Source organism: Apostichopus japonicus, chromosome 6, assembly GCF_037975245.1.
Source record: "Apostichopus japonicus isolate 1M-3 chromosome 6, ASM3797524v1, whole genome shotgun sequence".
In the NCBI taxonomy this organism is placed as follows: domain Eukaryota; kingdom Metazoa; phylum Echinodermata; class Holothuroidea; order Aspidochirotida; family Stichopodidae; genus Apostichopus; species Apostichopus japonicus.
The window spans coordinates 17726030-17751062 of NC_092566.1; the positions used below are offsets into that span (position 1 = coordinate 17726030).

Genomic DNA, 25033 nt, shown 5'->3' on the forward strand with positions numbered 1-25033 from the left:
CAAAATTGTACAATTGCAATAACTCCACGATCATAAATTGTGTTGTATCCAAACTTGGAATACAGTTGTTAGTTAATAGCTGGACATGTGGGCATTAACATTTTAGGCCCACTTGGGTTCAGCATTATGTTGAGCCCATATTGGGAACCAAAGTTTTTGTTTGGACTTTTTGGGCCCAAATCTCTTTTGGCCAACGTTTTTGCACCCAAATTTGGATAGCGCCATTTGGGCTCTTGTGTTTAGTATTTACTTTATACTAATGATATGATTGAAAAACAACACAGCTTGTAGACACGATATCTCAACAAGCGCAGGTTAAATCAATGTCACACCTGCTAGGTAGGTCTAGCTTGGTGAGTTCAAGACCCCTATTGAATTGGAGGTCAAAGGTCACATGAGGTCCACCGGTGTTAAAGTCTGGAAATATATATATATATATATATATATTAAATAAATAAAGAACAAAACACCGGAAAAATTCCACTTCACGACCGGTTTCGTCCTTTTGGGACTCATCAGGCGAAGGTAGAAATCGAACCCCGGATCTTGTGTCACAGACCGAAGTCCGTACCACTCAGTGACTCTACTGGTGTGTGAAATGCATATAAATTGGCTCTGCATAACTGTTATTAAGGGCGTACTACCCAAGTGTATTGATTGTACAGAGTAAACCCCTGATTTCACACAGGATAACCACTCTTTATAGGCAAGCCAAGCAAAGCCAATTAATACGCATTCACTCATATATATATATATATATATATATATATATATATATATATATATATAAATGTATATATGTGTATATATATGTATATATATGTATATATTTATATATATATATATATATATACTTATATATATACATATATATATATATATATATATATATATATATATATATATATATATATATATATATATATATATATAAATATATATATATAAATATATATATATATATATATATATATAAATATATATATAGTTATGAATGCGGGCATATGTTTACATTCGTGGGTGGTAGCTGGGGCCTATGTGTACCTTGGGCATCTGTTTACCAACTTCTTGGTAAACATAAGTCTGAGACATTACCAGTTCAAATATCGTGCGTTGTGTAAACAAATTTCACTTCGAATGTAGACAACATGATGGTATTTGTCAGAAATTAACTTAGAATTAATTGTATGTTCTTACTATAAAGAGCATTTTCAGTGCAAATATGAGCCTCACTCAAAAGTGTATATAACGTTATTTTCGCATACGGTGTATGTAGGATTTATGTTAACCCAAACTTTCCGCGCAATATACGGGAAAACTAGGATATATATATCAGCGACATCCAGAATTTGTATTAAAGACATATTAGTGCTAAACTTGGTGACATTTGGAATATTCTGGTTGTAAAATAACGAAAAATGGCAATTTTAGACCCTCGCAGTACGACATTGTAACGACATGGCGCCATCAACTGTTTACGTGGGACACATACGTACGTTCACGAAGTACGACTGTAACATGTTGTACACATACCTGTACTGTTACGATTAAGAAGCAGTAGTAATTGGCATCATCTTCTTAGCAACGTAAGTATCTCATTTTACCTGTAATTGTTTCGGCGAAAGACTACCGATTATGTGCTCACCTATAACCAAGGCCATACGCATTACCTGTCTATCCTAGATACTTCATTTGAAACTTGTCGCTACTAACAGCAGTATTAGTTGACGGAAAGTATACGGCATAACTTAGGCCAGCCTAAGCTAGGTGCTAAGGTAGGAGGTAACGAGTGTGCCGAGCCGAGCAAGTACCTATCTCATTCATTAGGCTATTTGGTTATAATTGAAGGTCATGAGTAGTCATGACCCATGGAAGGTGTACAAATAAAGCTTAAATAGCTAAGTGGTTGAAAAGTGATGAGCTCTGTGCATGAGCATACCAACATTTTCGGTTGGAGATTTGGGGCTTTCCTTGCTGTTCCAAAGAATGGTAACCTAAATTTACTGTTACTAGTTACTACTGCAACTGATATGTAATGCATTGAAATGGTGATACTGAGTGAACTGTCACTGATGATAGGCTCTTAAGTACCTAGTACTACTACTAACTACTGATAGGACTCCAACAATTAACAAACTGCATGTAGGCTACTCACTCGCAAATTCATATAATTCAATGCAGAGCTCACTAGGAAGAAAGAAAGTTTCACATATATCATGCTGCCATTGAAATCAAGCAGCTGTTACCGTGCTGCCATTACCACTCAACAATAATAAAAAATAGCACTACTAGTAATGCGTTGGTTTCCTTGAATAAAGGACTCAAGAAGTTTCTCAATCTTCATATTTTTTATGATGAAATGCAATTGGTTTTCGATTTGTTAGTGCATTAATTTGTGAATTTTATACTTTCAATTGAAAACTGCGGTGATACTGATATAGGGAATTTTTTAAAAGTTTGGCTGTCAATTAATGTAAGCCTAGGCTAGGCTATTGTTTAATCAACATCTTCATGAATCAAAGTAGTGGATTGACTACATTTTAGTCTAAATATGTATAAGACGGTATATATAAGCAACAGGAAACATAATGAGTATGCTCATGTTCAACTCAACTTTTTGGAGATAAACCCCATCAGCCTGCTATGTTATACTACTCTAGAATTGTTATTCATTTCAGGCCAGACACTGTTGTTTCATTTAGCACATATAAGAAAAAGATGTTTTTGAACTCAGTCACATCTATTTATAATACTATGAGAGTAACATGACATATCCTAGACCTACATATATAGTTACTGTCCTTAGAAGAGTTGTGTCCATGCATTTTAGATGTATTTGAAGCTACATTCTTGGCATCCTTCCCCTTCAGCTTTCACCTATTTTGTATTTCAAATCTGTAGATGAATTTACGGCCAAGGTTAAGGAAAAGAAGCCATTTGCAGACAGCAATTAAGTACTGCAAAGATAAATCAGATCGTCCTTCATTGACATCTCGCTGGATAAATGACGAAATAGGTAAAGTACTCTGTTAAATTTTGTATCTTTTCCAGTTTAACCTAGTACAAAGCTTTTGTCAGAGTTTATTTAACTTAAAATAGGTTCTAGCTGTATTCGAACATTCAGCATGCTAACTCTACCAGAAATATTGCTCAAGCCAAGTTGGACAATGATCTGAACCTCTCAGAATCGATCAATGAAACAACATTTATTATTTTCATAGTCTTAACAAACTGAACTGTACCAGAAGACCACATACTAGTGAAACACATAGGAAGAATGGTGTATTTCCAGGCTTAGTCAGACCTTCTTTTCCAACTACTATTGTTTACAGCTACAATGTAATCTCATAAGCTTTGAAAGTGGTAGCATCCTTAATGTGGGGCCAGTCAGTACAGATCTTTAAGATAATATTTGTTGATTGATTGCAGTTTCTGTGATCATAGGCGTATATGCATCTCACATCTCAATTGCTACGATCCCAATTTCCTTGCAAACTGTTAAGGTTTAGTGTCATGTTATAATGCAAAATAAGTCTTGCATGTCAGGCTGCAATAGTCTCTTTAAAGCCTTGATAAGAGTTTGATTTAAACCAGTGTTTGTTCGAGTAATCCTGGTATCCAGGTACCCGCCTGACTGATTACTACCTGGTTCTGAAAGTACTTCCCAGTTCCGCCTTAAAATGTAAAATATATATGTTTGGTAAAAATTGTACGAATTGTTTGGGAAACCAGTATTGCCGCATTGCTTTGAATGTTTGCCACAATGCCCTCGAAAAATAAATTACAGTTACTGCAGAAATGTCGATATGCCTTGAATCCATAATTGTCGTAAACATTCAAAGGCTGCTATATCATTGGAAAACAGATTGATTCTTCTAAAGTTCATGTAGGTACCGTTAGGCCTAACTTTAGGTTGAAAAATTGAGAAATGGCCTCGGAATACCGTCTATAGTTTTGCATCAGTAAATGCAAATTTCCCAAATTAAGAAAAAAAATTGCAGTAGTTTTTAGTTGTTATAATTTCTTTAAATCTATCTGGTAATGTTCTACATTAATTCTAGAGGAGTTATAAGAGTTCCATTGCTGTTCAGTTTGATTGGCCTAAGCTTTTATTTTCCAATTGAACTTCAATGGACTTTGGAAGGTAATGAACAAGGATGTTTAACATTAAATACGTAACATTTTTATTTGTTCATAAACAGAATAATAATGAACATAAGTACAAAATAATTTCGGAATGTAAGAAATAGTTAATCAAATTTTATATTTTGGTAAAGATTGAAGATGATTGATTTTTCTGAGATACTTTTTTGGGATGGATAATTTTAGTAGCTATGCTTAGCATATTTAGGCCATTAACAGGTAACATGAACTTCACACACATCAAGGTGGTTAGGCCATGTGCTATGGACATAAATACATGGCTATTTGTAATATGTCATATTTTCTGTATTTTGGAAATTTGTAGAAAGTCTTTTCCGCAAAATAAATTTTTAGCCTCAAGTGGTGCCTTTCATTTTAGCTTGCATGGTACCCCGAATAAAGATAGAGTTTAAGGCTATATAGCCTTGCACTCAAAATGACAAATCTCCAGGCATGCCACTCTCCTGTGTGAATAACACATTGCAGTAGATTATTGGCGGAGGGGACCGGCGGGTATGGTTGTCTATTACCCTGTTCCAATTTTATATACCCAGTGTAAACACTAATATTAACTTTCAAGTCTTCTTGTTTTTGGACAGGGTATGGCACTTTTGCATGTTATCCTTTCTTTGAAAATGAGTTCCTGCTGGAGTACAGGGGTGAGCTATTGCACTACAGAGAAGCAATTCAGAGGGAAAACATGTACCCACCCTCTCGTAGGAGTTACATGTATTTCTTTAAGTTCAATGAGAGATCATACTGGTAAGTTATTCTATTAAGTATTGATAAATTTGAAATATCAAGTCTTAAAGAATGGCTAGAAATTATAAACCTGAACTTTGGGTGTATCTAATTATCACATATGACACTAATTGTTATCTATATATGCTGTTTTTGTCAAGGGTATATTACAAAAAAGAATATCCAGTTTTTTTTTTTTAGTGGGCAGTGTGGGAGAGGGGGAGGGTTGCAATGCAGGGGATCATGTTTATAAGTGTGAAAGGGGGTTGGCAAGTATACATCAGGACCCAATGGATATCTGATTAAAAGTTCCAAAGGGATGAGCATATTATTGCTCAAGAAAATTCTGGGGAAAGCACTGGAACAGAGGCTAAGGCATAGGGTTTTGTATAAAATATTCAAAATTACCAGTTGGGTTCCAATTAAGGGAGAATTTTCAGAATTTTAGACCTACAGTATAAATGGTTCAATTTAGCAAGCATGCATTTTACTATATATAATTAAAGGAGAAGGGATTTTAAGCAACCTTTAAAATACTGATTTTATTCCTGAAAATTCATGCCCTCCTAAGGCTATATACCACTAATAGAAGATATAAATGTACAGAATGCTTTGTTCAAGGCTATATAATCTATAGCATTGAAGGTAGGCAAATATTTTTGTTATATTAGTGTTGATGCCACAACCTCTACTGGGAATGGACGCCTTGTAAATGATGCCCCGAAGAACACCAGCAAGTGCAACTGCAGAGCAAATGTTGTAGAGATCAATGGACAGCCATACTTGTGTCTGTTCAGCACAAGGTCAATTTCAGCAGGGGAAGAGCTCCGTTACGACTACGGGGTTAGCAACTTACCATGGCGCAACAAGGTAGAATATATTTTCTAATGGAATCTGAAGTGCAAATATTTACTAAATATAGTTATAACAAAACAACTTCTATGAAAGACAGCAAGTTGCTGAAATAATGTATCCTGCAGTACATTATGTGCAGACATAAGACTGTTGACATGGGATAATGTACATTCTAGTGGTTATCTAGGTCAAAGGAGTAGACCTTGGTCAGTACTGTAGTATATACAGTAGGCATTACATTTAGGGTGATATCTGAACTGTGCCTTAATATAGGCTCCATTTCGCTGTGGGTATTGAGCCTGTGATACCCGTAGGGTTTGTGAGTTTATTGAGTTCAAAATAGAAGTTACTTTAGGATGAACATAAATATAACAAATGTAGTCTGTTTAGCAAATCTGAAGTCAAGTTCATTAAATCAAAATTCAAGTCCAGCTGGTCGGCGACAAGTCCGTGTCCGCCCAGTATCTATGGAAAGGGTATTAATTATACCCACCCCCCATGATCGACCTATTGGACTTGATTTTCCCTTACTTTATGATACTAAGTATTACTAGCCATTGAAGTCTCCAAAAGTACCGCCCTGTTCATCAGAGTGGTCATGTTTATAGACATACTGAAATTCAGAAAGAAAAGTTGAGTATAAACGACCAATCCTGGTTTTGCTATGCATTGCTGCAATGAATACTTAGCTGTAAGCATTAGACATAAATATACATTGAATATGGGAACTTTTAAACCATTTGGGCCTATAATTTAGTATTTTATACAGATTTGGAAAAGCTATCAGACAAATGTTACAGTATAACAATAATCCACAAAGTACATCATTCACTGGCATTTCACCAACTTGTGAATAAAAGTGACGATAATCCTGACATGTGCATTTTTAAAGGGGGCATTTTAATACTTGTGAACATTTGTGGATAATCAGCATGCTTCTTCAGCTCAAACATTTTGGAACACTACTGTCAATCATAGTACACTAACTTATATTGTCCTAATGTTTAAACATACTCATTTGTACATTTAGGAACACTACTATCAGTCAGAGTGTCCTTATTTATACTGTGTGTTCACTTTTAACAGTCTCTTCTTTGGTTCAATTGAGGACACTACTGTCAGTCACGGTGATAATCTCCTTACTTATCCTGTCCTGGCTTTTAAATTCTCATGTGGCGTGATATGTGGCGCTGCTCGCGTGGCGACACAGCTTGCAGTTTCCTCTCGAATTCCATGTTTCATCGTTCTATTGTCGCTGTTTTATCCACCGAATGCTGTCAATATGTGCTCTAAGTGGATGTTTATCGTTTTGTTGGTTGTGTTTGTGACTGTTTGTATCGTTTCCCACGGAAATGGCGAGGTTTTTCATAATCGCCACCGGACAGTCTTCTATTACACTCCATCGGAACTTCGCGCAATCGGTACTAGATGTGCAGTCGGTACAGGACTACCAGATATGCGATTACCAAAAGAGATGAGGCGACGAAAGCGTGGGAAAGCAGGGGGTGTCAAACGAAGGAATAGTCAGTGTAAGAACCGGCCTTATTTACCCTCAATCATAATGGGAAATGTTCAGTCTCTCAGCAACAAGATGGATGAACTTTGTGCGAGTGTGAGATATTTGTCGGACTTCAGGAATACTTGTATTGTGTCGTTCACAGAGACATGGTTGACAGGTAACCATAGTGACGATCATGTTAACATCGACGGATTCCAACTGGTACGTGGTGACAGGGATTTGGAAGCGGCTGGTAAATGCAGTGGGGGAGGTGTGTGTGTTTACGTCAACCAGAAGTGGTGTCACCCAAATAATGTGTACAGAAAGGACTATGTTTGCACCCCCCACCTGGAAATGTTAACTGTTTCTGTACGGCCATTTTATCTACCGCGGGAGTTCTCACACGTTTTAGTCTGTTCTGTTTACATACCGGACAAGTCCGTTGCCAAGGCGGGTAGTGCTGAGTTGATTAAGGCCATTCAAGATTTGGAAGCTAAAGCCCCTGATGCCCTTATTGTGGTTAATGGAGATTTCAACCATGGATCAATGAAACACCCGGGATTACGGTTTTATCAACACGTCAATTGTCCAACACGGGGGGAATCGACTCTGGACCTTTGTTACACCAACGTCAAAGACGCTTATGTATCATCCCAGTTGACTAAGCTTGGTGAAGCCGACCATGACCTCGTTCTCCTGTTACCAAAGTACAGGCCTGTCGTCCAGCGTGAAAAGCCGCGGGTAATTACAATCAAACAATGGTCGGATGATGCCCTGGATCAACTCCAAGACTGTTTTGATCGCACGGACTGGGAAATGTTTGTTGACACTGCCGATGATATTCACGAATTAACGGACACCGTCAGCTCCTATATCAAATTTTGTGAGGACGCCATCATTCCCACGAAGAAAGTCAAATGTTACCCCAATAACAAGCCATGGATTACTAAAAGGGTGAAACAGTTGATCAATAAGAATGGAATGAAGCACTGGAGCTCCACAGGGCACTGTGTTAGCACCATTCCTATTCACTCTGTATACCTCCGGAATACGCTCCACTGACCTCAGCTGTCCGCTCATCAAGTTCGCGGATGACACTGCTCTCGTTGGCCGGATTAAAAATGACGATGACCGGATCTACCGTGAACAAATTGCCAATTTTGTTGCTGAATGCGACAGGAATTATCTCCATCTTAACGTCAGCAAGACGAAGGAACTCATTATAGACTTCCGGAGAGCGAACAAGATAGTGCCCGAACCTGTGGTCATTGACAGTAAGACAGTGGATAGGGTAACTGAGTACAAATATTTGGGTGTAGTTATGGATGATCAGCTAAAGTGGGATGCACATGTTGAGTATGTTGCCAAACGTTTGAAACCACGAATGTATTGCTTGAGGAAATTAGTCTCTTTTGACGTGAACCAGAACATTTTATCCATTTTTTACAACTCTATTATTAGTAGTGTTTGGTCATACTGCATAACTTCCTGGGTTGGTAACATAAATAAGACATCCAAGAAAGTGTTAGATGATACTGTTATACGGGCAGGTAGGGCTGTTGGGAAACGCTTGCCAATGGTTGACGAGATCTTTGATAGTCGGGTTAATGTTAAGCTTCATTCAGTTCTCAAGGATATCGATCACCCTCTCCACGCTCCATTAAATAATTGTATTATCCCTCGTAGTGGGAGGATGAGACCTCCGAAGGCTCATACTAATCGTTACCCCTCATCTTTCATGGGACAAGCTGTTAGAATTTTTAATGCATCTTTTAATCGCTAATCTCTTGCCTTTGTCTTTCCTTCTTTCATTGGGTTCTTATCATATTTACCGTTTGTGATTTGTTTATACTTTTTATTCCTTGCCATTCTGTGAGCTTCGGCCCATCTGTTCCCGTTCCTTGTTATTAGCATTTCTTATGCTTTTATTGTCCTACTGTTTGTTCTCTTATTGTTGTATAGTATCGTTTTTATATCTTACTGTTTTATCTGCAAGCATGTATTTTCCCTATCGGATGCAATAAAGTTTATCTTATCTTATCTTATCTTATCTTATGTTTGGCACACTTGGGGATATTGCTGTTAGTCACAGTGTCCTAAGTTATATATTCACACTCTTAGCAATCCACACCTCTAATCACTCTTCTTTTGTTTTTTAATGCTCTGCCTACTAGTACTTTAACAATGTTCATGTTATTGTTTTATTACATTTCATCTTTTCTGTTCAGGCATCAATTTATGCCGTGCTACTTCCCAAATTTTCTTAACTCTTTGTCTAAAATTTTACCATATGATCTCTTTCAAGTCACTGCTGTATACGAGGCTGGGTTAACTTTCTTTAACCATTTATTCTTAATGTAATAAATAGACATATGGATGCTGTACCGTACATCAACACATGTGATTTTATAAGTAAGAAAAGTGTGTACAGGACATGTTCCCTATAATAGAAGTTTCTTTTGTTTATATAGGACATATTGCAATCTTAGGAGAGAAATGGGAAAGGGGCTAATATGAACCATGGGGGTGATGAGCCAAGAGGTCAATTGAAGTCTATTAGGCTATACCTACATGCCGTACAATCACTAGCTACAGAAGCTATGTGTAAGGCACATTGGATAATTTAAATAAAAATAGGCTAAAAAAGCAGGAACCATTTATGATTCAACCATGGGTGGCCTTGCCTGAGTCTCAAGTACAAGTCCAGAGCATCCAAAATTTGAGTCCAAATTCCAGTCCGCAGAAATAAGGAATTTCCATATTCCTAGTCCAAACTTAAGTCCTACAGAACTGCTGTTTAAACATTTCATTGTCTTCATGCAACGTCCAAATTTGGCGCTGTAATCTGAAGCTTATTCCTCTCGTGTATTTGCTACAGGCTGAGGTATGTCCATTTGAATAGTAGTGTATGCTCAAATAGACACACTCATCCTTCATATCCTCACTCTGAGGTTTTCTTTTTAAAGACTTGCTTCAGTCTATCAACTTTTCTCATTTGAAATTTGTCTATGCTTGTTGGGTTCTCCACAAAGCTACTTATATTTTAATTTAAGGTGAAAATCACACCTGAGTAGTTTGAGGGTGATTTGTTTTTGTGTTTGTTTTGTGTATTAAGTCAAAGTGTGCATTGCTCATGTAACAATTACAGGATTTCAGCCATTGACCTGTAATTTGCTACAATAACCCTGATAAAACTGGCATATTTTTTCCCTCAGATGTGGTTACAAATCCATGAGTAGTACTATACAGTAGCTATGCTCAATTTTGCTAGCTACCACCCTCATGTAATATTCTCTCAGAGCTTCACTGCAGTATGTACATGACCAAATTAATGAACCTGTAACATTAACTTCCCTCCTCACTTATCTGTCTCCCACAACCAATGAACCTCAATCTACCATGCCTATAGCATAGAAACATGTAGTATCTTTGGAAACTGTTATGCCTTGTAAAGTTTACTGTATTGTAAATTATGTTTAAAATTCATTAAAGGTATGCTGTATTGGCTCCAAATATGCCCGATATCCAAATATGGTCATGTTTGGTCCCAATTCTTTGACTACTTAGACTATAGACTATGTAAGTTTTGAATTGAAATTTGTCAGATATTGATTGAGTAGACAAGATAGTTTTTGAGGTACAGTACATGTACAAGGCAATTTTAAGGAAAGTTCCCATGATGATGCAGACTTCTTGTTAGCCTTCGTCTGAAACACGCCTGTAATCTTGATCACTCCAGACTCATGACAATGATGCATCACAAATGCACATCTTGATGACAACTGTGTTCATAGCAGAATTTGGTAAGAGTCTGCTACTGAGCTCATGATCTGATTAAGATCCCATGTGAAAGCAGGGTTGTGCAAGTTTTTGTCAGTGACAGGAGGCTGGGGTTATGCTGTCTATCCCAAGCAATGATAGCACTAAAGGAGCTTCATCATACTTGAGAACTTGTACATTTCCCTCATTTAGTAAAATGATCTCTATCAAAAAGCAATTCCAATAATACAGTATATTTCAGTACTGGGCTGAATGCCTTTGCTGATATTGTTTCTATTACTATAAACAGATAACTTTCTAACTGAATGTATGTAATGTTTATGTGCATGGCAATATTGTGTTTTGACTTGTGTAATGAGAGTATAACTAATTTTCTTTATATATAGGAAGACTATTTGGAAGATGATCCCTTCATCGACTCTCCTGCGGTATGTTGTCTCATTTACATCTATTGGATTTCCTTTTCATGTATCAAACTATCATCATATGTCATGACAAGCTTCAATGTTCAATGTTTCAAAAACCCCTCCATGCCACCCTGTGGGATGAACATTGCTTAAAAATGCCTACCAGTTCTTGTGCCAGATGTATAATGCTGAATTAAATTTCAATGAAAGTTATGCAGAAGTTTCTTTTCTTCAGTATTCAGAGGGTGCATGAGAGAGCCAAATTGCAGTAATTAGGTACATAAGTGAGGAAACAATCACAGGAAGTGTTCACTCTTCATTGCCACTGCTGTACAATGTCCCCTTTCTGCTACCACTTCTGCCCATCCCTATGCTCTATTCTAATATTAGTTCTTAAACCTGCATTGCCATTTACTCACACCAAGAGGGTTACTTCACTGTCCCTTTTTGGAGAAGTCGTGGCAAAGGAAGGCCTCAAGACATTGCTGAACTTCTCTGAGTTCACTTTTCTTGCAATGTCATGATGACTTTGAGGAAGAGCCTGGATACTAGCTACTTCGTAGCATGAATGCTTCTCTCCTGCAACTGAGTTGATAAAAGAAAGCTTTTAACTTCAATATAATACAAAACCTATTACAGTATACTATAAGCCTATAGCTTCAGCAGGGTTTTTATTGTCCAGGCATATAATTTCAAAACAATTGGCGGAATTCGCTAATTTGTCTTCTGTACTCATTCATATCTCTACTTGCATTCTTTAAAGTGATTGAATTTCATTTATATTCAAAACAATTGAGGTGTATTTGTTTCTCTTCAGCCATTAGGAAATGAAGACGAAATTACAGGAAGTAGTAGCAATGGTGAACCTGTTCCAGTAAGTATATTCTCTTAAACTGTCAATCTTGAGCAAGATAATGTACCTGAACCCCCCCCCCCCCCCCCACTCCACTCCTTAATATCTAAACTAAAGTGAATTATTAAAAGTGCATTGAATTTCATTTATATTCAAATCAATTGAGGTGTATTTGTTTCTCTTATCAGCCAGAGAATGAGGAAGAACCTACAGACAGTGATGTTAGAGATAACTCTGTAGTACCCATAAGTTTTTGTTGCACTTGTTTTCCATTCTGTTGTTTGGGACAAATTTGTTAGGTATAAGTAGCAGGCATTTATAGATAGGGTCTCATCTGTACACTAGCTGTCTTTACCACAAAGAAAATATATGCTCTCAAAAGCCCTTTCCCTGGAGAGTTAACGACTTTATTTCTTTGGAGGTGTGAGTTGGGGGGGGGGGGGTGAGGGGGAGGTAGCATGGGATTGGCTAGTATTCATTTGTTCATGGCTGAGTGCCTGAATTTCTTGCTGGCTCACCAGTCAAAAGTTGACTGACTGTTGGTTTAAGTGCACTGGTTTGAAACGAAATCTATTTCACATAAAATACACTTTTATTTAGTATTGGCCTTTATTTAAAATACTCTTTTATTATACTTAATTCCAATCTGCAAATTTCTAATTTTTCTAGGTAGTAACCAATGACAGTTCCATCTTGGACAATATTTCCTTTTGTGGCCTTTTGAAGGTAATCCTTCTGCTTTGTTCTTCATATAAGAAAAAATAATCAATATAAATTAAAGCTGTGTACAACAGAGCAATATAAATCATGCTCATCTAATTAATACTGTAGTTCATTTAACAGTCTTTACTGTACATACATTAACTCTGAAAATGTCTTGCTTTTATTTTAGATTATTGATTGATTCTTTTCTTGATTGATTACTTGATTATGTTTGATTATGTTTAAATATTTATTTTTAATGCAATCCCATTTAAAGAAAACATTTAATAGATGGATAAATCTTGGACTACTGAAATGTGTAAAAGACTATAAGATATCTCTTTGCAATTGCAAAACAAATAAAGCAAATTGAAAATGCATTCTCTTTTGCATGCAATGGAGCATATAGGATAGTGCATGACCTAAACCTGTTAGGATCACCTAAAAACTTAATGTTGACATTGTAATTATGTGTCAGAACTCATACATGCTTGCTTCATATTTTATTTCATACAGATAGCAATTATCCCCTACTCATAACTTAAACTTAATCCAGTCCCATGATGAAATGTTGAAAGGAATAATATATCCTAAAGTATTCAGCAGAAAGCTGACAAGTCAATGCTAAATAAATTGGAAAAGGCAAATAGAGTACTGCCTCAAATACAATTATTAAAGTACTAGTGACCTTGAGCTGTATGCATCCTATTGCCATTTATAAATGCAGGTAAACTTCATGTGGGTAAACTTCATGTTCATAGTGTATATCTGACATCTGTAAATGTTTGTTCATTTGATTCAATAACCTTTTAGAAATTGTTTTATGTGTAGAGGTTAACATTGACCCCTAATTACCCTGTTTGTAATGGGGATAAACATTGGGGGCTGTGAAAAATTACCCCTTAGCTTCTGTTTTGCACTAAATGGCAAGGGGATGGGGAATGCCTTGTCCTCCATTGCTCTGGATAACCTGTGCATTTAAGGTCAAAAGTAGCAGTGCTGGACATTTCACTATTAATATAGCATACTTAATAATATTTTCCTACTCCAAAACATCTCCCCTTTCTCTTCAAGCTCTACCCTTACCACTCCTCCAAACCTGTTATGTGTAAGATTTCATTGAAAGCATCCTCCCTTATAGATTGCCTTAGTATGTACTGATAACATTCAATTTATGTAGAGGTGAACATAGACCCCATTGATCCATATTTGCAATGGGCTACAGGGATTCATTGTGGGCTATGAACTTGTTTCCCAGCTGGCTTCCATCTAGAAGCTAAGTGTAGACTTATTGGTGGTCTTGACTTTTTCCCAACTCCCTTAATAATGTTAACCAACTGCAAGATATCTTTGTCACATGGTTTTTTTAATCTCTACCTTTAACCCTTCTCCATCCACTTGTATGCATGAACCAATGTAAAATCAAATTGAGAGGTGCTTCCTTTACTGATTGTCTAATTTTGATACTGCATACTCAATGTGTAGAGGTTAACAAACACCCCGTGTTACCCTGTTTCCATTGGAGGGATCATTGGGGGCTGTGAAATGTATCCCCAGCTGGCTTCCATCTGGAAGCTAAAGGTATACTTCTTAGTGGTCCTGCATATGTTTCAAATTCTTGTCTGTGGATGATCTGCTTCCCCCCCCCCCTCCCCCCTTGTTTGTCTAAGCAACTGGGCATATCCCTGCCCTGCATTTTTTTCTGCCTAATGCATTAATAAATGTCAGAGGTAGTAATCCAAAAACTTCTTTTATACCTCTACCTATAAGTAATATTACACACTACAAAATATCTTTGTCACCTATTTTCTTCAACCTCTACCTTACCACTCCTCCACCCCTGGTAAACTGTTAACCAATGCAGAATCAAATTTAGAGGTGCATCCTGTATTGATTGTCTAATTTTGATACTGCAATAATCAATGGTTAACATAGACCCCATTTTACCCTGTTTCCAATGGTGGGAGGGGGTTCATTGGGGGCTGTGAAATGTACCCCCGGCTGGCTTCCATCTGTAAGCTAATTAAGGGTCGACTTCTTGGCGTTCCTGACTTTATTTTCACGTTCTTGTTTTTTTTGGTGGGGGGGGGGGACATTCTGCCTTACCCTTCCCTCATTGGCTTAGCTAATGGGTTTGCCCCACCCTATCATTTTCTTTGCCAGACTTGTATAATCAAATGACTTTTCAAATTAGGTATAAGTCCTGGGTACGTATTTCATGTTGTATATGTAGCCCCATTCCAAACTTCACCTTTCTGTTCATAAAAACTCTAATCTGACCCCTCTTCCACGCCCCTGACAAGAATCATTGCAGACTTCCATTGATATCTGCCTCCCATATTGATTGCCTCATTTTGTTAGATTTGATGAAAGTCGATGTGTAGAGGTTGCATAGACCCCATTTTATCCTATTTGCAATGTTCCCTTGGTAATCTTTGGGGTGGGGGGGGGACCATTAAACAAACCTGCTGGCCTGATGTTGTTTCCAACTTTTTCAGCTGGGGATGCTCTGTCCCCCCCCCCCCACCCCCTTCTTTTCGATAAGTTACGGGGTATATCTCTGTCCTACTCTTTTATGCCTGACTGATAAATTAATGCCAAAGGTGGTATTCCTATATACTTCACTAATGCCTTTGCCTACATGTACTAATGTTACCCAACCCAAAATATTTCCGTCCAATTTCTCTTCAATCTCTACTCTAACCCCTCCTCCAACCCTGATATGCATAACCAAAGCAAACTCACATCGAGGGCTGCCTCTTTTATTGATTGCCTAGTTATTTCATTTATGTACTATTTAACCCACATCAAAGAACCCTCCCAGTTTCTGTTCAATTCCTACATTTACCCTTGCTCTACCCCTCATATGTAGTGAACCAATGCCAAATCATAACTCCTTTATTGATTTTGTAATTTTGTTACTTTCACACCAAAGTTATACCTTGAAACTTATGTGCCATAACCTGTGTAGGTTTAATATACACCCCATTGAAGGGCAGGGGGATGGGGGGATGGTGGTGGCAGAGGGGCTGTAAAGTTGTATCCTCTACCGTTTAATGTAGGATTTTTGACCTCACATACTAATTTAATTGTACATCATTTTCATCACATTCAGCAAGTCATGTTCAATCTTCCTGATCTTCCAAATTATGAGGTGTTGGATATTTGTTTCACAGATACACACAAAAGATAACTGCAACAACAAGGCAGATGGGAGGTATGCAGTCTCCGAAGTAGATGAGGATGGTGAGTTTGACTGTTTCTCCACAGGATTGTCCTTAGCCGGCTATCTAAATGTTGTATCTTGTAAATTTCCAGCTAACTGCACTCTGCTTGCTTTTATATCATCTTTATGTTACTTTACAGGAAACCATATATAAAAAAGTATGGTATAACACGACTATAACAGAACAACTGTTGAAGTTACAACCATATAGGTCAGACTGCTTTATTGGCCCCAAGTATAGCATGATACTGCCAAAGATTTTCCTACAATGATGGCATTCACCTGCCATGGTCCTAAAATGACCTCATTTTACCAGTTATCCTGCACCATCTAGGCTGGCACATATTTTTCCTTGTGTGAGAGTCTTTGTGTAGACAATGTCTGGTAAACTACACTGTCGACTATACGGACATATTACCACACAGTGTTTACACGAAGAACCTCACAGTGTCAACAAGCTGTGCTGATTACTTCATAGTAGCCATGTCATTTTAGGAAAGTGTCAGGTTGATTACGTAATTACAAAACTTTATTAACTGTTGCGTGCTATAATTAGTCACAATACAGCATAATTTGCAATGTAAAAAGGGACTAAAATAATAAAATGGAAACAATAATTAAGGTTATTTAGGGACCAATTTCAGCTCAGAGACAGAGGAAAGGGTTCATTTTAAATTCAAGGCCAAAGTCTGAAAACCTCAAGTAGCAGTGGGTACATTGTTTAAATATTAACTCTTTTTCTTTAGACATTGATCAATTTCTAAGAAGAATTCTACTCAAAAACTTGTCTGACCTGATCCTTTCATATACAGATCTAGTCAGACTATAATGCAGCATTTACTTATAAGCAAGTCAGATATGATAGAGTAACCCTTTAACCTTCGCATTCTGTTCATTAGATGTGGTCCCAACATCTGACCAGGAGGAGGAAGAGCATGGGAAAGTTCATCCTCATCACAGTAAGCTGGTCTACCATTAATACTCATTTACATAATGACATGCACACAATTTGTAGGCATATATGACACTAAGCTTGCAAGCTATGTCTCATATAAGAGTTGAAGTTCAATTAAACTCATATGTGTTTCTGCACCATATTGACTAAAAAAAGCCTACTTTGCTTTTGGAGATGTCAAGAAGTAAAAGCATAGTCAACCAGGTAGTTCATATCGCCCATAGTTTTCATGTCGATGTTAATTCAGATTGATTGCGTCATAGATTGTTTTGTGTCAGAAAGATTTAAAGTTTGACACAGAGCTTAGTGTAGTAAAACAGAAATTAAGTATTTTGTTTTTTCTTTAAAATGTAAAAGCCTGTATTATTCATTAAATTCATTGTTACTTACCAACACTAGTACACAACATTGCAATGTGAAATCATGATGAAACACACACATTGGACATGCCTGGACTCAAACTTTTAAACTGTAAAACTTCATTGTAACACTTCTTGTCATTCTGAACCACAATATGGCTAATGTAGATGAATAATCCAGCCAGAGTTCATAAGTACTTTAAGTAGTTATCATATACTCCACAGGAACATTTACACCAGAACCTGATGAAAGGAGCATGGAACTGGGTGCACTTCCTGAAAGTTGTGAGTGTGTCTTCATCTAAATTTATTGAAATCTACATTTATTTTTAATTAAAGAAGACATTTATGTCTATACTAGTAATGATTGGCATTGTACGTGTACAGTAATAGTAATTGGGCAGTGTGTGGTGACCATGAGTGTTACCAATGCTTTTGCAACCTTGGTATAAGTGCAATTTGTCAATTCTTTACATCTAATTTACAGCTTATAAACCTCCTCAGCAAGGACGTCCACAGAGATTCTGTCCATTTTGTTCGAAGACCTTTTCAGGATCTCAGCTTACTCGACACATAAAACGAATCCATAAACATGAAGATGAAGTACAGATGGCATTGAAAATGCCAAGAAAGAAGCAGCATCAGCTTTTTGCTAACATGAAAAAAAGGGGCATTCACATTGTTAATAGGGAGGAAGTTTTGAAAGGAATTAAACATGTTACTAGACTCAGAGCTCAAGGGAATTCAGATGTGATCATCTGCAGTTTGTGCAAAGGCACTTACAGTAAAAAAAACTTTAGAAAGCATAAGAAAAGGTGCATGAGTGTAACATCTGATGAGTTACAACCTATCTCATTGCCCCTGTCTGCTCTTTCTTTACATGAAGAAGATTCAAATTTTGGTGAAAGCATTTTGAAGAAAATGAGAGATGATGAGGTTGGACAACTTGCCAAATCTGATCCAAGCATTGTTACCGTTGGCAAATGCTTGTGGCAAGAAAAAAGGAACAAGAAAGACAAGCTAATTGAAGGAAGAAAGTCTGTAATCAGAGCAATGAGACGTTTAGCAAATCTGTTCAAGCATTTCAGAGGAGAACTTAAACTCACAAACAAAGAAGTTCCTCATGCTACTGCCAGTGCTTCAGACATGTTCAAAAGAATGTATTTCCAAGAGCTTGAGTTTAGTGTCATACACATCACTGATTCTGAGGGTGACAATATGAAGTATGGCCTAAAAAATGAACTAAAATACTTAATTAAGAAGTCTGCATGGATTCTGAGGTCAAACTTCCTCATCCTCGAAGAGGATGATAGTGCTAAAGAAATTGAACAATTCTTGGTAGTGTTTGACATGAGAAAGCACTCATTGTTCAGTGATGCAGAATACCAGCTTCAAAGAAACAGGCAAATCAAGCACAGGAAGCCAGTGGAACAGCCTCTAGATTCTGACATTGATAGGATCAAGGAGTACATCCACCAGGAAATGAGCCACCTAATAAACGAAGAAGATTGGACTACCAACAAATACTCACAACTTCGGGACTTGGAGATCAGTAGACTGACATTATATAATGCAAGGAGAGGAGGGGAACCATGTCGGATGACGCTTGATGAGTGGGAGGATGCAGCTAAGGATTCCTGGATCCAGTCATCAGCTGCAGCTACAGTACAGGATCCCCTAGAGATAGAGCTGCTCAAGACCACCAAGATTGCATTTCAGTCCGGAAAAGGGAACAATCGTTTGGTATCGGTTCTTATACCAGAAGATTGTATCAGAGGGTTGGAGTTGCTGGCAGATTCTAAGATAAGGCAGATTTGTGGAGTGAATCCTTCAAACAAGTTCTTGTTTCCTTTCACACAAAGTTCCTTAGAGCACCCCAGTGGGTGGCATGCAGTCAACAGAATTGCGAAAGCAGCGAAAGTGGAATGTATTGACAAAATGACTGCTACGTCTATGCGTCACCGAACTAGTACCCTCTATGCAATGCTCGACATCCCAGAGTATGAAAGAGACAGATTCTATGACCACATGGGGCATTCATCTGCCATTAATAAACATGTTTACCAGGCTCCTCTGGCAGTCACTACAATTACAAAAGTTGGCAAGCAGTTGCACCATTTTGATAAAGGTAAGGGTATGTTTTTTGTCAGTATTAAAGGCATTGAAGACTCGCCCCAAACCGTGTGCGGCCATCTGAAAAAGTTTACTTTCCGTTGCTTGCAAGTGACGTTTTGTTTGTGTCTTTACAAAATGCAGACATCAATCAAACGTGATACCTATATGATTGTTATATTTTATCTAGACTTGAAATTTCCATTGCTGCTATTGTATGTACACATGTACTGACTGTACACTAGTGTCTAATTATCAACGGTAGCAAGTTGTGTATGTATTTTATGCGATCGATGGTGGTGTCTAACACTTCTGTTACACCTCATTTAAAACTAGGTCAGATTACCGACATGAGACGTTCCTTTGTGCGCGATTCTTCACACCCTTTGAAGCAAGCTGTCCTTTAAGTAAAGAAAAACATCCTTCAGTGCAGATCTGATCTTGGTATCTTGAGATTTTGGGATCAAGTAAAATACGGATCCTAACATATGTTTGTTATACATTGTAAGCTATAAGACATTGATTATCAAGAGTGAGTGTCCCATGATTTGTGTGGTATTTCTTTCTTCAAACAGGGAAGGCAGAAGGTACTGGGATACCACTGCAACTAGAGAATGCTGATAACCACTCAAGTAAGTCTAGCTATTACAAAGTTACATGTGGGTGCAAAATCTTTCAGAACACTTCTCGGAAATACTTGTTTCTGTAAAACTTTAAATCTGAAATCCTGTTAACGCCATGCAGGTTGAAAGAGTGTAGAAATCTTCTGGCTTGTTAGTTTAGGTATTTTTATTCCTTGATGAACGTAAAAGAAATCTATCCAGGCGTGAGTGATGTGTGTGCCTTGGGATGCTGCTTGTAAATACGATATCTCAAGAAGTAGAAGATGCTTTAACTTCAAAGTCTTTGTGTTGGTAATCCTCGGGAGTAGATCAATGATTGCTATGGATTTTGAAGGAGATCAAAAGTCATTTGAGGTCAGAAAAGGTCAAAGTCTGAAAAACTTGTATCCTTTTTTCCCAAGACAAAAAATTGGTTTATTACTAAAGTTGGTTTACCATTAAACTGAATATGTAAACAGATATCTGTTAGTGAGTACTTGCAAAGGTATGTCACAATATGTCAAGCTGACAAATTGGCACACCACTTCAGTTGTGGTACAAGTTGGAAAATGTTGTATCCAGAGTTTGTTTATCTTTCTTTTTAAACTGTTTGATGCTTAGTTGTGTTATCAATTTCATAAACTCATTGATTTCCTTGTATTCTTTAGTCGTGCTGTTATTAAGTCACAAAATCACACCTTGATACAACTGCACCCCAAAAAGAAATGCTGTGTATGCGTATTTTCTAATACAGCTAAGCCATTTTTTAAGTTTTGACTTTTGAGCTTACATGCATTTATACAAAGAGATACAGACATTGTTCTGCTTGGTCTTTAATATATTAGATGGAAACTGTGATGAAGAGATTGACCCAGCTTTGCAGAGGAACCAACAAGAGAGTGAGTTTATTTCTTTGTGTGTTTACAGCTCTAAAATGATCCGATATGCTGTGGTGCACACATTTGTTGCTGTTTTGAAATTCACAATTCATTAGCTCATTCATTAGTTATAGAAACATTCTTGTTTTGGTCCTGGTTGAATAATGAAATGGAATTTTTGAAAGATTACAAGGAAACTATGGGTATTGAGAGGAAGACAGATGGTTGGGGAACTTCTGCTGGTGTCCACTGACTTATTCGAATTTGCTTTAGGATGAGCAGTCATTGGTAGCTAGGTTATTTTCAAAGGAGGGTTACTTCTTCATTGCTTGCCATTGTAGAATTTGTCTTATATCAGTTCTTCATATCATAAAATGTTGACATCACATGAATTATTGCAAAAATCAGTAACATTTGTCACACATATCATGTTATCTTTGAGAATAGCCTACCCCTTAACCACTGCTGTTCAATGTTAGTAACAATTGTCATATTATCATTTGTAGGAAGATGTAAAGACAAGGGACTTCACGCTAACAGCGAATCTGGGGTTTCAATGAGTAAGTTCAAATAGTAATTTTAAGGAAATGAAAGTAAAAATAGATTGCAGCATTGAACATTATTACATTATTGGTACATTATTTATCACTTTGATAATTTAAAGGATTGTTTCAGGTGTTTGACATGCCTATTTTGTATGAAAGAGCACAAAAAGACTAAAAGAACAGTGAAGAAACTACCATGATAGCATGCTCTGTTAAGGAGATATGACACTTTGAAGATATCAAAATTTCTTTGAAAACGACTGGTGTAGAAAGACTTACTGAGAGGGTGTGACGTCACATCCTCACTTCCTTAACATTTGTGAATATATTTCTTTAAAAATTATTTACATTTTTAACACATTTGAAAATAATATAATCAAAAATTCTTCAGATGTTTAATCTCAAATACTCCTCTGACAAATATGAGATCTCCTGACATATCTTTTGGTTGAAAGTAATGAAATCTCACAAAATATTTAGAGAAAAAAACAAAGACTTTTCAGGAATGTGAGGATGTGACATCACAGCTAGTCAGATTTCAGCAGTTTCTACACAATCTGATAAAACTTTACACTTGAATATCTCTTTAACCGAAAAAAATATTTGAACAGTTTTTTCACCATAGTGTTTCTTTTATTGTCCTCTTTCATATTACATAAACATGTATGACAACTGAACCAATCCTTTAAGCACAAGTATGTGTTTCTACTAACATATACTGTATGCTCCTCGTGAATTATAGCCTCGGAACTTAAACATAGTGATTAAAAAATAGTTAACAATTTTGGGCACATTTTGTTAAAGTGAAAATAAATGTTACCCTTTAAATTATCAACATTCCTGGGAAGCATAGCAAGGCATTCAAGATGAAATTTCTTACAAAACTGAAGGGAAAGGATCTGCAATCAAGTTTTTTATGGCAAATAATGATTATTTTGCTTGAATTAACATGTTAACATGCAGTGTTGTAAAAGTGAATATCTACTTTAAAGGTTACATACTGTAAAAATATTTACCATGTTTAGGTGACAGTGATGATGAAGACACTGATTCAGATGATTACCATGGGTCACCATTGAAGAAGCATTGTAAGAAAGGTGAGTGTTTCGTCATAGTGTTTCCTTGTCTCAGTGTTTTATGGCTTTGCTATTAAAGATTCAAAAAGCTGCTGTAGATTGCTACTATTTGGACAGTTTCTAGCAGATGATTACTTTGTAAACATGAGACTGGTAGTCTTGACTCTCAAGTTAGGGTAGAATCACCCATTAATTAGTCTCATATCATCTGGTTGATACAAAAATCTTAATTCATTTAAGATATACTTGCTGAGATGGAATTCAATAATATACACCATCATGTGGAGTTGTTACCTATAAGAGCTGCAGCTCTTAATAGTACATGATTACACTTAGAGCATATATTGTAGTTGATATCACCAATTTACAGTTCTACATGGAATGTTCTTTCAGTAACCGGAACTTGTTGATTGGTCACATCATCTGTTAGAGCTCCCATGTATGATGGCTGGCAAAGGCAATATGTACTAAGAGTTATTTATATCATTGTCTTAGCTGAGGATTTCATAACACCTATATGTTATTTGCTTAAATGTGTAATAACTGCATATAAGTGTATGTTGACCATTGATACTAATATCTTCTTCATGTTCCAGGAACAAGACAAAAGTGGACAAAGACAACCACGGATCTGATTCAGTCAAGGTTCATGAAGTACATCGTTGAAGAGGGATCTGGAAGCTGTGGCTGCTTGCCAGGTAATCTTTTCACAAATAAACCATGCACTAACTGCTGCACTGACTCACTATGTCTAAACATACTTTATCCACTATTTAACACATTGTTTATAATATAATGGTAGATAAGTTAAACACTACTACCTAATGTACATATGTTGCATTAGGTATACATATAAATATATATACATATTACTATGCCAAATTCAATAGATAGTCTTTTTTATCTCTGCAGGAAGGAAAGAGCTGTCAGACTTTTTGGTAGAAAACAGAGAGATATTGCCTTCGGTTACTACTTTGAAGAGGAAAGTTCTTCTTCTAAAAACAAAAGTTTTTAACGAAAGAAAATCTTATAGGTCAAAGCTGTCAAAAAAATGTTCATAGTTAAATTGTTTAAAATGAATTATTCATTTAACTTTACTTATTGTTCAACAAACAATATGTACACAATACCTTTGTATTAGAGGGTTTTTGTCTAGTTTCCCTCTTTTAATAGTGGCATGAATATGTCACATTGGAAAAAAGGAAAGAGACTGTAAAAAAAAGGGTTTAGCTAGTTATCACCAGTACAGTTGCCTTCATTCTAAAATTTGAATTATTATATTGAATTGTATTGAATTATTGTAATGAAATTACCCTATGTTAATCTTCATTTTTCATTGGGACATTTTGATCTCTGGAGTTGCTTTTGCATTGTTCACTCCAATTGTTTAAAATGAATTTTTCATGTAACTTTACTTATTGTTCAACAAACAATATGTACACAATACCTTTGTATTAGAGGGTTTTTGTCTAGTTTCCCTCTTTTAATAGTGGCATGAATATGTCACATTGGAAAAAGGAAAGAGACTAAAAAAAAGGGTTTAGCTAGTTATCACCAGTACAGTTGCCTTCATTCTAAAATTTGAATTATTATATTGAATTGTATTGAATTATTGTAATGAAATTACCCTATGTTAATCTTCATTTTTCATTGGAACATTTTGATCTCTGGAGTTGCTTTTTCATTGTTCACTCCAATTGTTTAAAATGAATTTTCCTAAAAATATATAACATTTGCATTCAGTGTTGTAGCCATAGTTAACATCATTTTGCATAATTTTTTTTTTTTAATGTAAATACTGTCACATATTGAAATTAATTATCCCATGCATTCTATTCTGTGTTGTAGCCATCTTTGACCTCCTTTGCATGAAAATAACCAAACATATTGTCAAACATTGGAATTCTTCATTTCATGCATGTTGTGCTGTAGCCACCATGTACTTCACTTAATGTTAAAGTAATAGCATATACTGGTACATATTGGAATTCTTCATTCCATGCATACTGTGTTCAGTGTAGCCATCTTTGATCACCTTCGCATGAAAAGAAATCAAACCTTCTCTGAAAGTCAATATTGAGAGTAACTTAACAATATGATATAGATAGTCCTACCATTCAGATGCAATTTGTTTTATTAAAATGCACACTGAAAGTGCCTTCATGATTGGTATGTTAAGGATCATGTATGCACTTTTAGCAGTACAGTTAACAATTGATATGGAAATAACTGTCTGAAAAATTACCCTTTAAGGAGTGTTGTCTAATTATTCCAAGTAGCTGGAGTACTACTCAGTCTAGC

General features: G+C 36.5%; 1 protein-coding gene across 2 annotated transcripts; it reads left to right on the forward strand.

Moving 5' to 3' along the window:
* The first annotated feature begins 980 nt into the window (after nt 1-980).
* On the forward strand, nt 981-24698 carry LOC139969180 (uncharacterized). 2 transcript variants are annotated; one of them, XM_071974029.1, is made up of 17 exons: nt 981-1989; nt 2902-3016; nt 4743-4905; nt 5556-5754; nt 11404-11445; nt 12242-12298; nt 12947-13003; nt 16156-16225; nt 17105-17164; nt 17745-17804; nt 18007-19647; nt 20207-20263; nt 21079-21132; nt 21618-21671; nt 22682-22753; nt 23329-23430; nt 23645-24698. In XM_071974029.1, exons 1-17 carry the CDS (start codon nt 1930-1932, stop codon nt 23791-23793), a joined length of 3012 nt encoding a protein of 1003 aa, XP_071830130.1. In that variant the 5' UTR covers nt 981-1929; the 3' UTR covers nt 23794-24698. The 2 variants fall into 2 exon arrangements, with proteins under 2 accessions (XP_071830130.1, XP_071830131.1); XM_071974030.1 differs by having other exon boundaries at nt 982-1586.
* The last annotated feature ends 335 nt before the right edge of the window (nt 24699-25033 follow it).

Bases quoted from the DNA above. Each gene is read 5' to 3' on its own strand.
- LOC139969180 (XM_071974029.1), top strand. From the start codon at position 1,930: ATGAGCATACCAACATTTTCGGTTGGAGATTTGGGGCTTTCCTTGCTG. The intron at 1,990-2,901 runs GTAACCTAAATT...TCAAATCTGTAG, and splicing joins CCTTGCTGTTCCAAAGAATG to ATGAATTTACGGCCAAGGTT. The intron at 20,264-21,078 runs GTAAGTCTAGCT...TTAATATATTAG, and splicing joins GAATGCTGATAACCACTCAA to ATGGAAACTGTGATGAAGAG.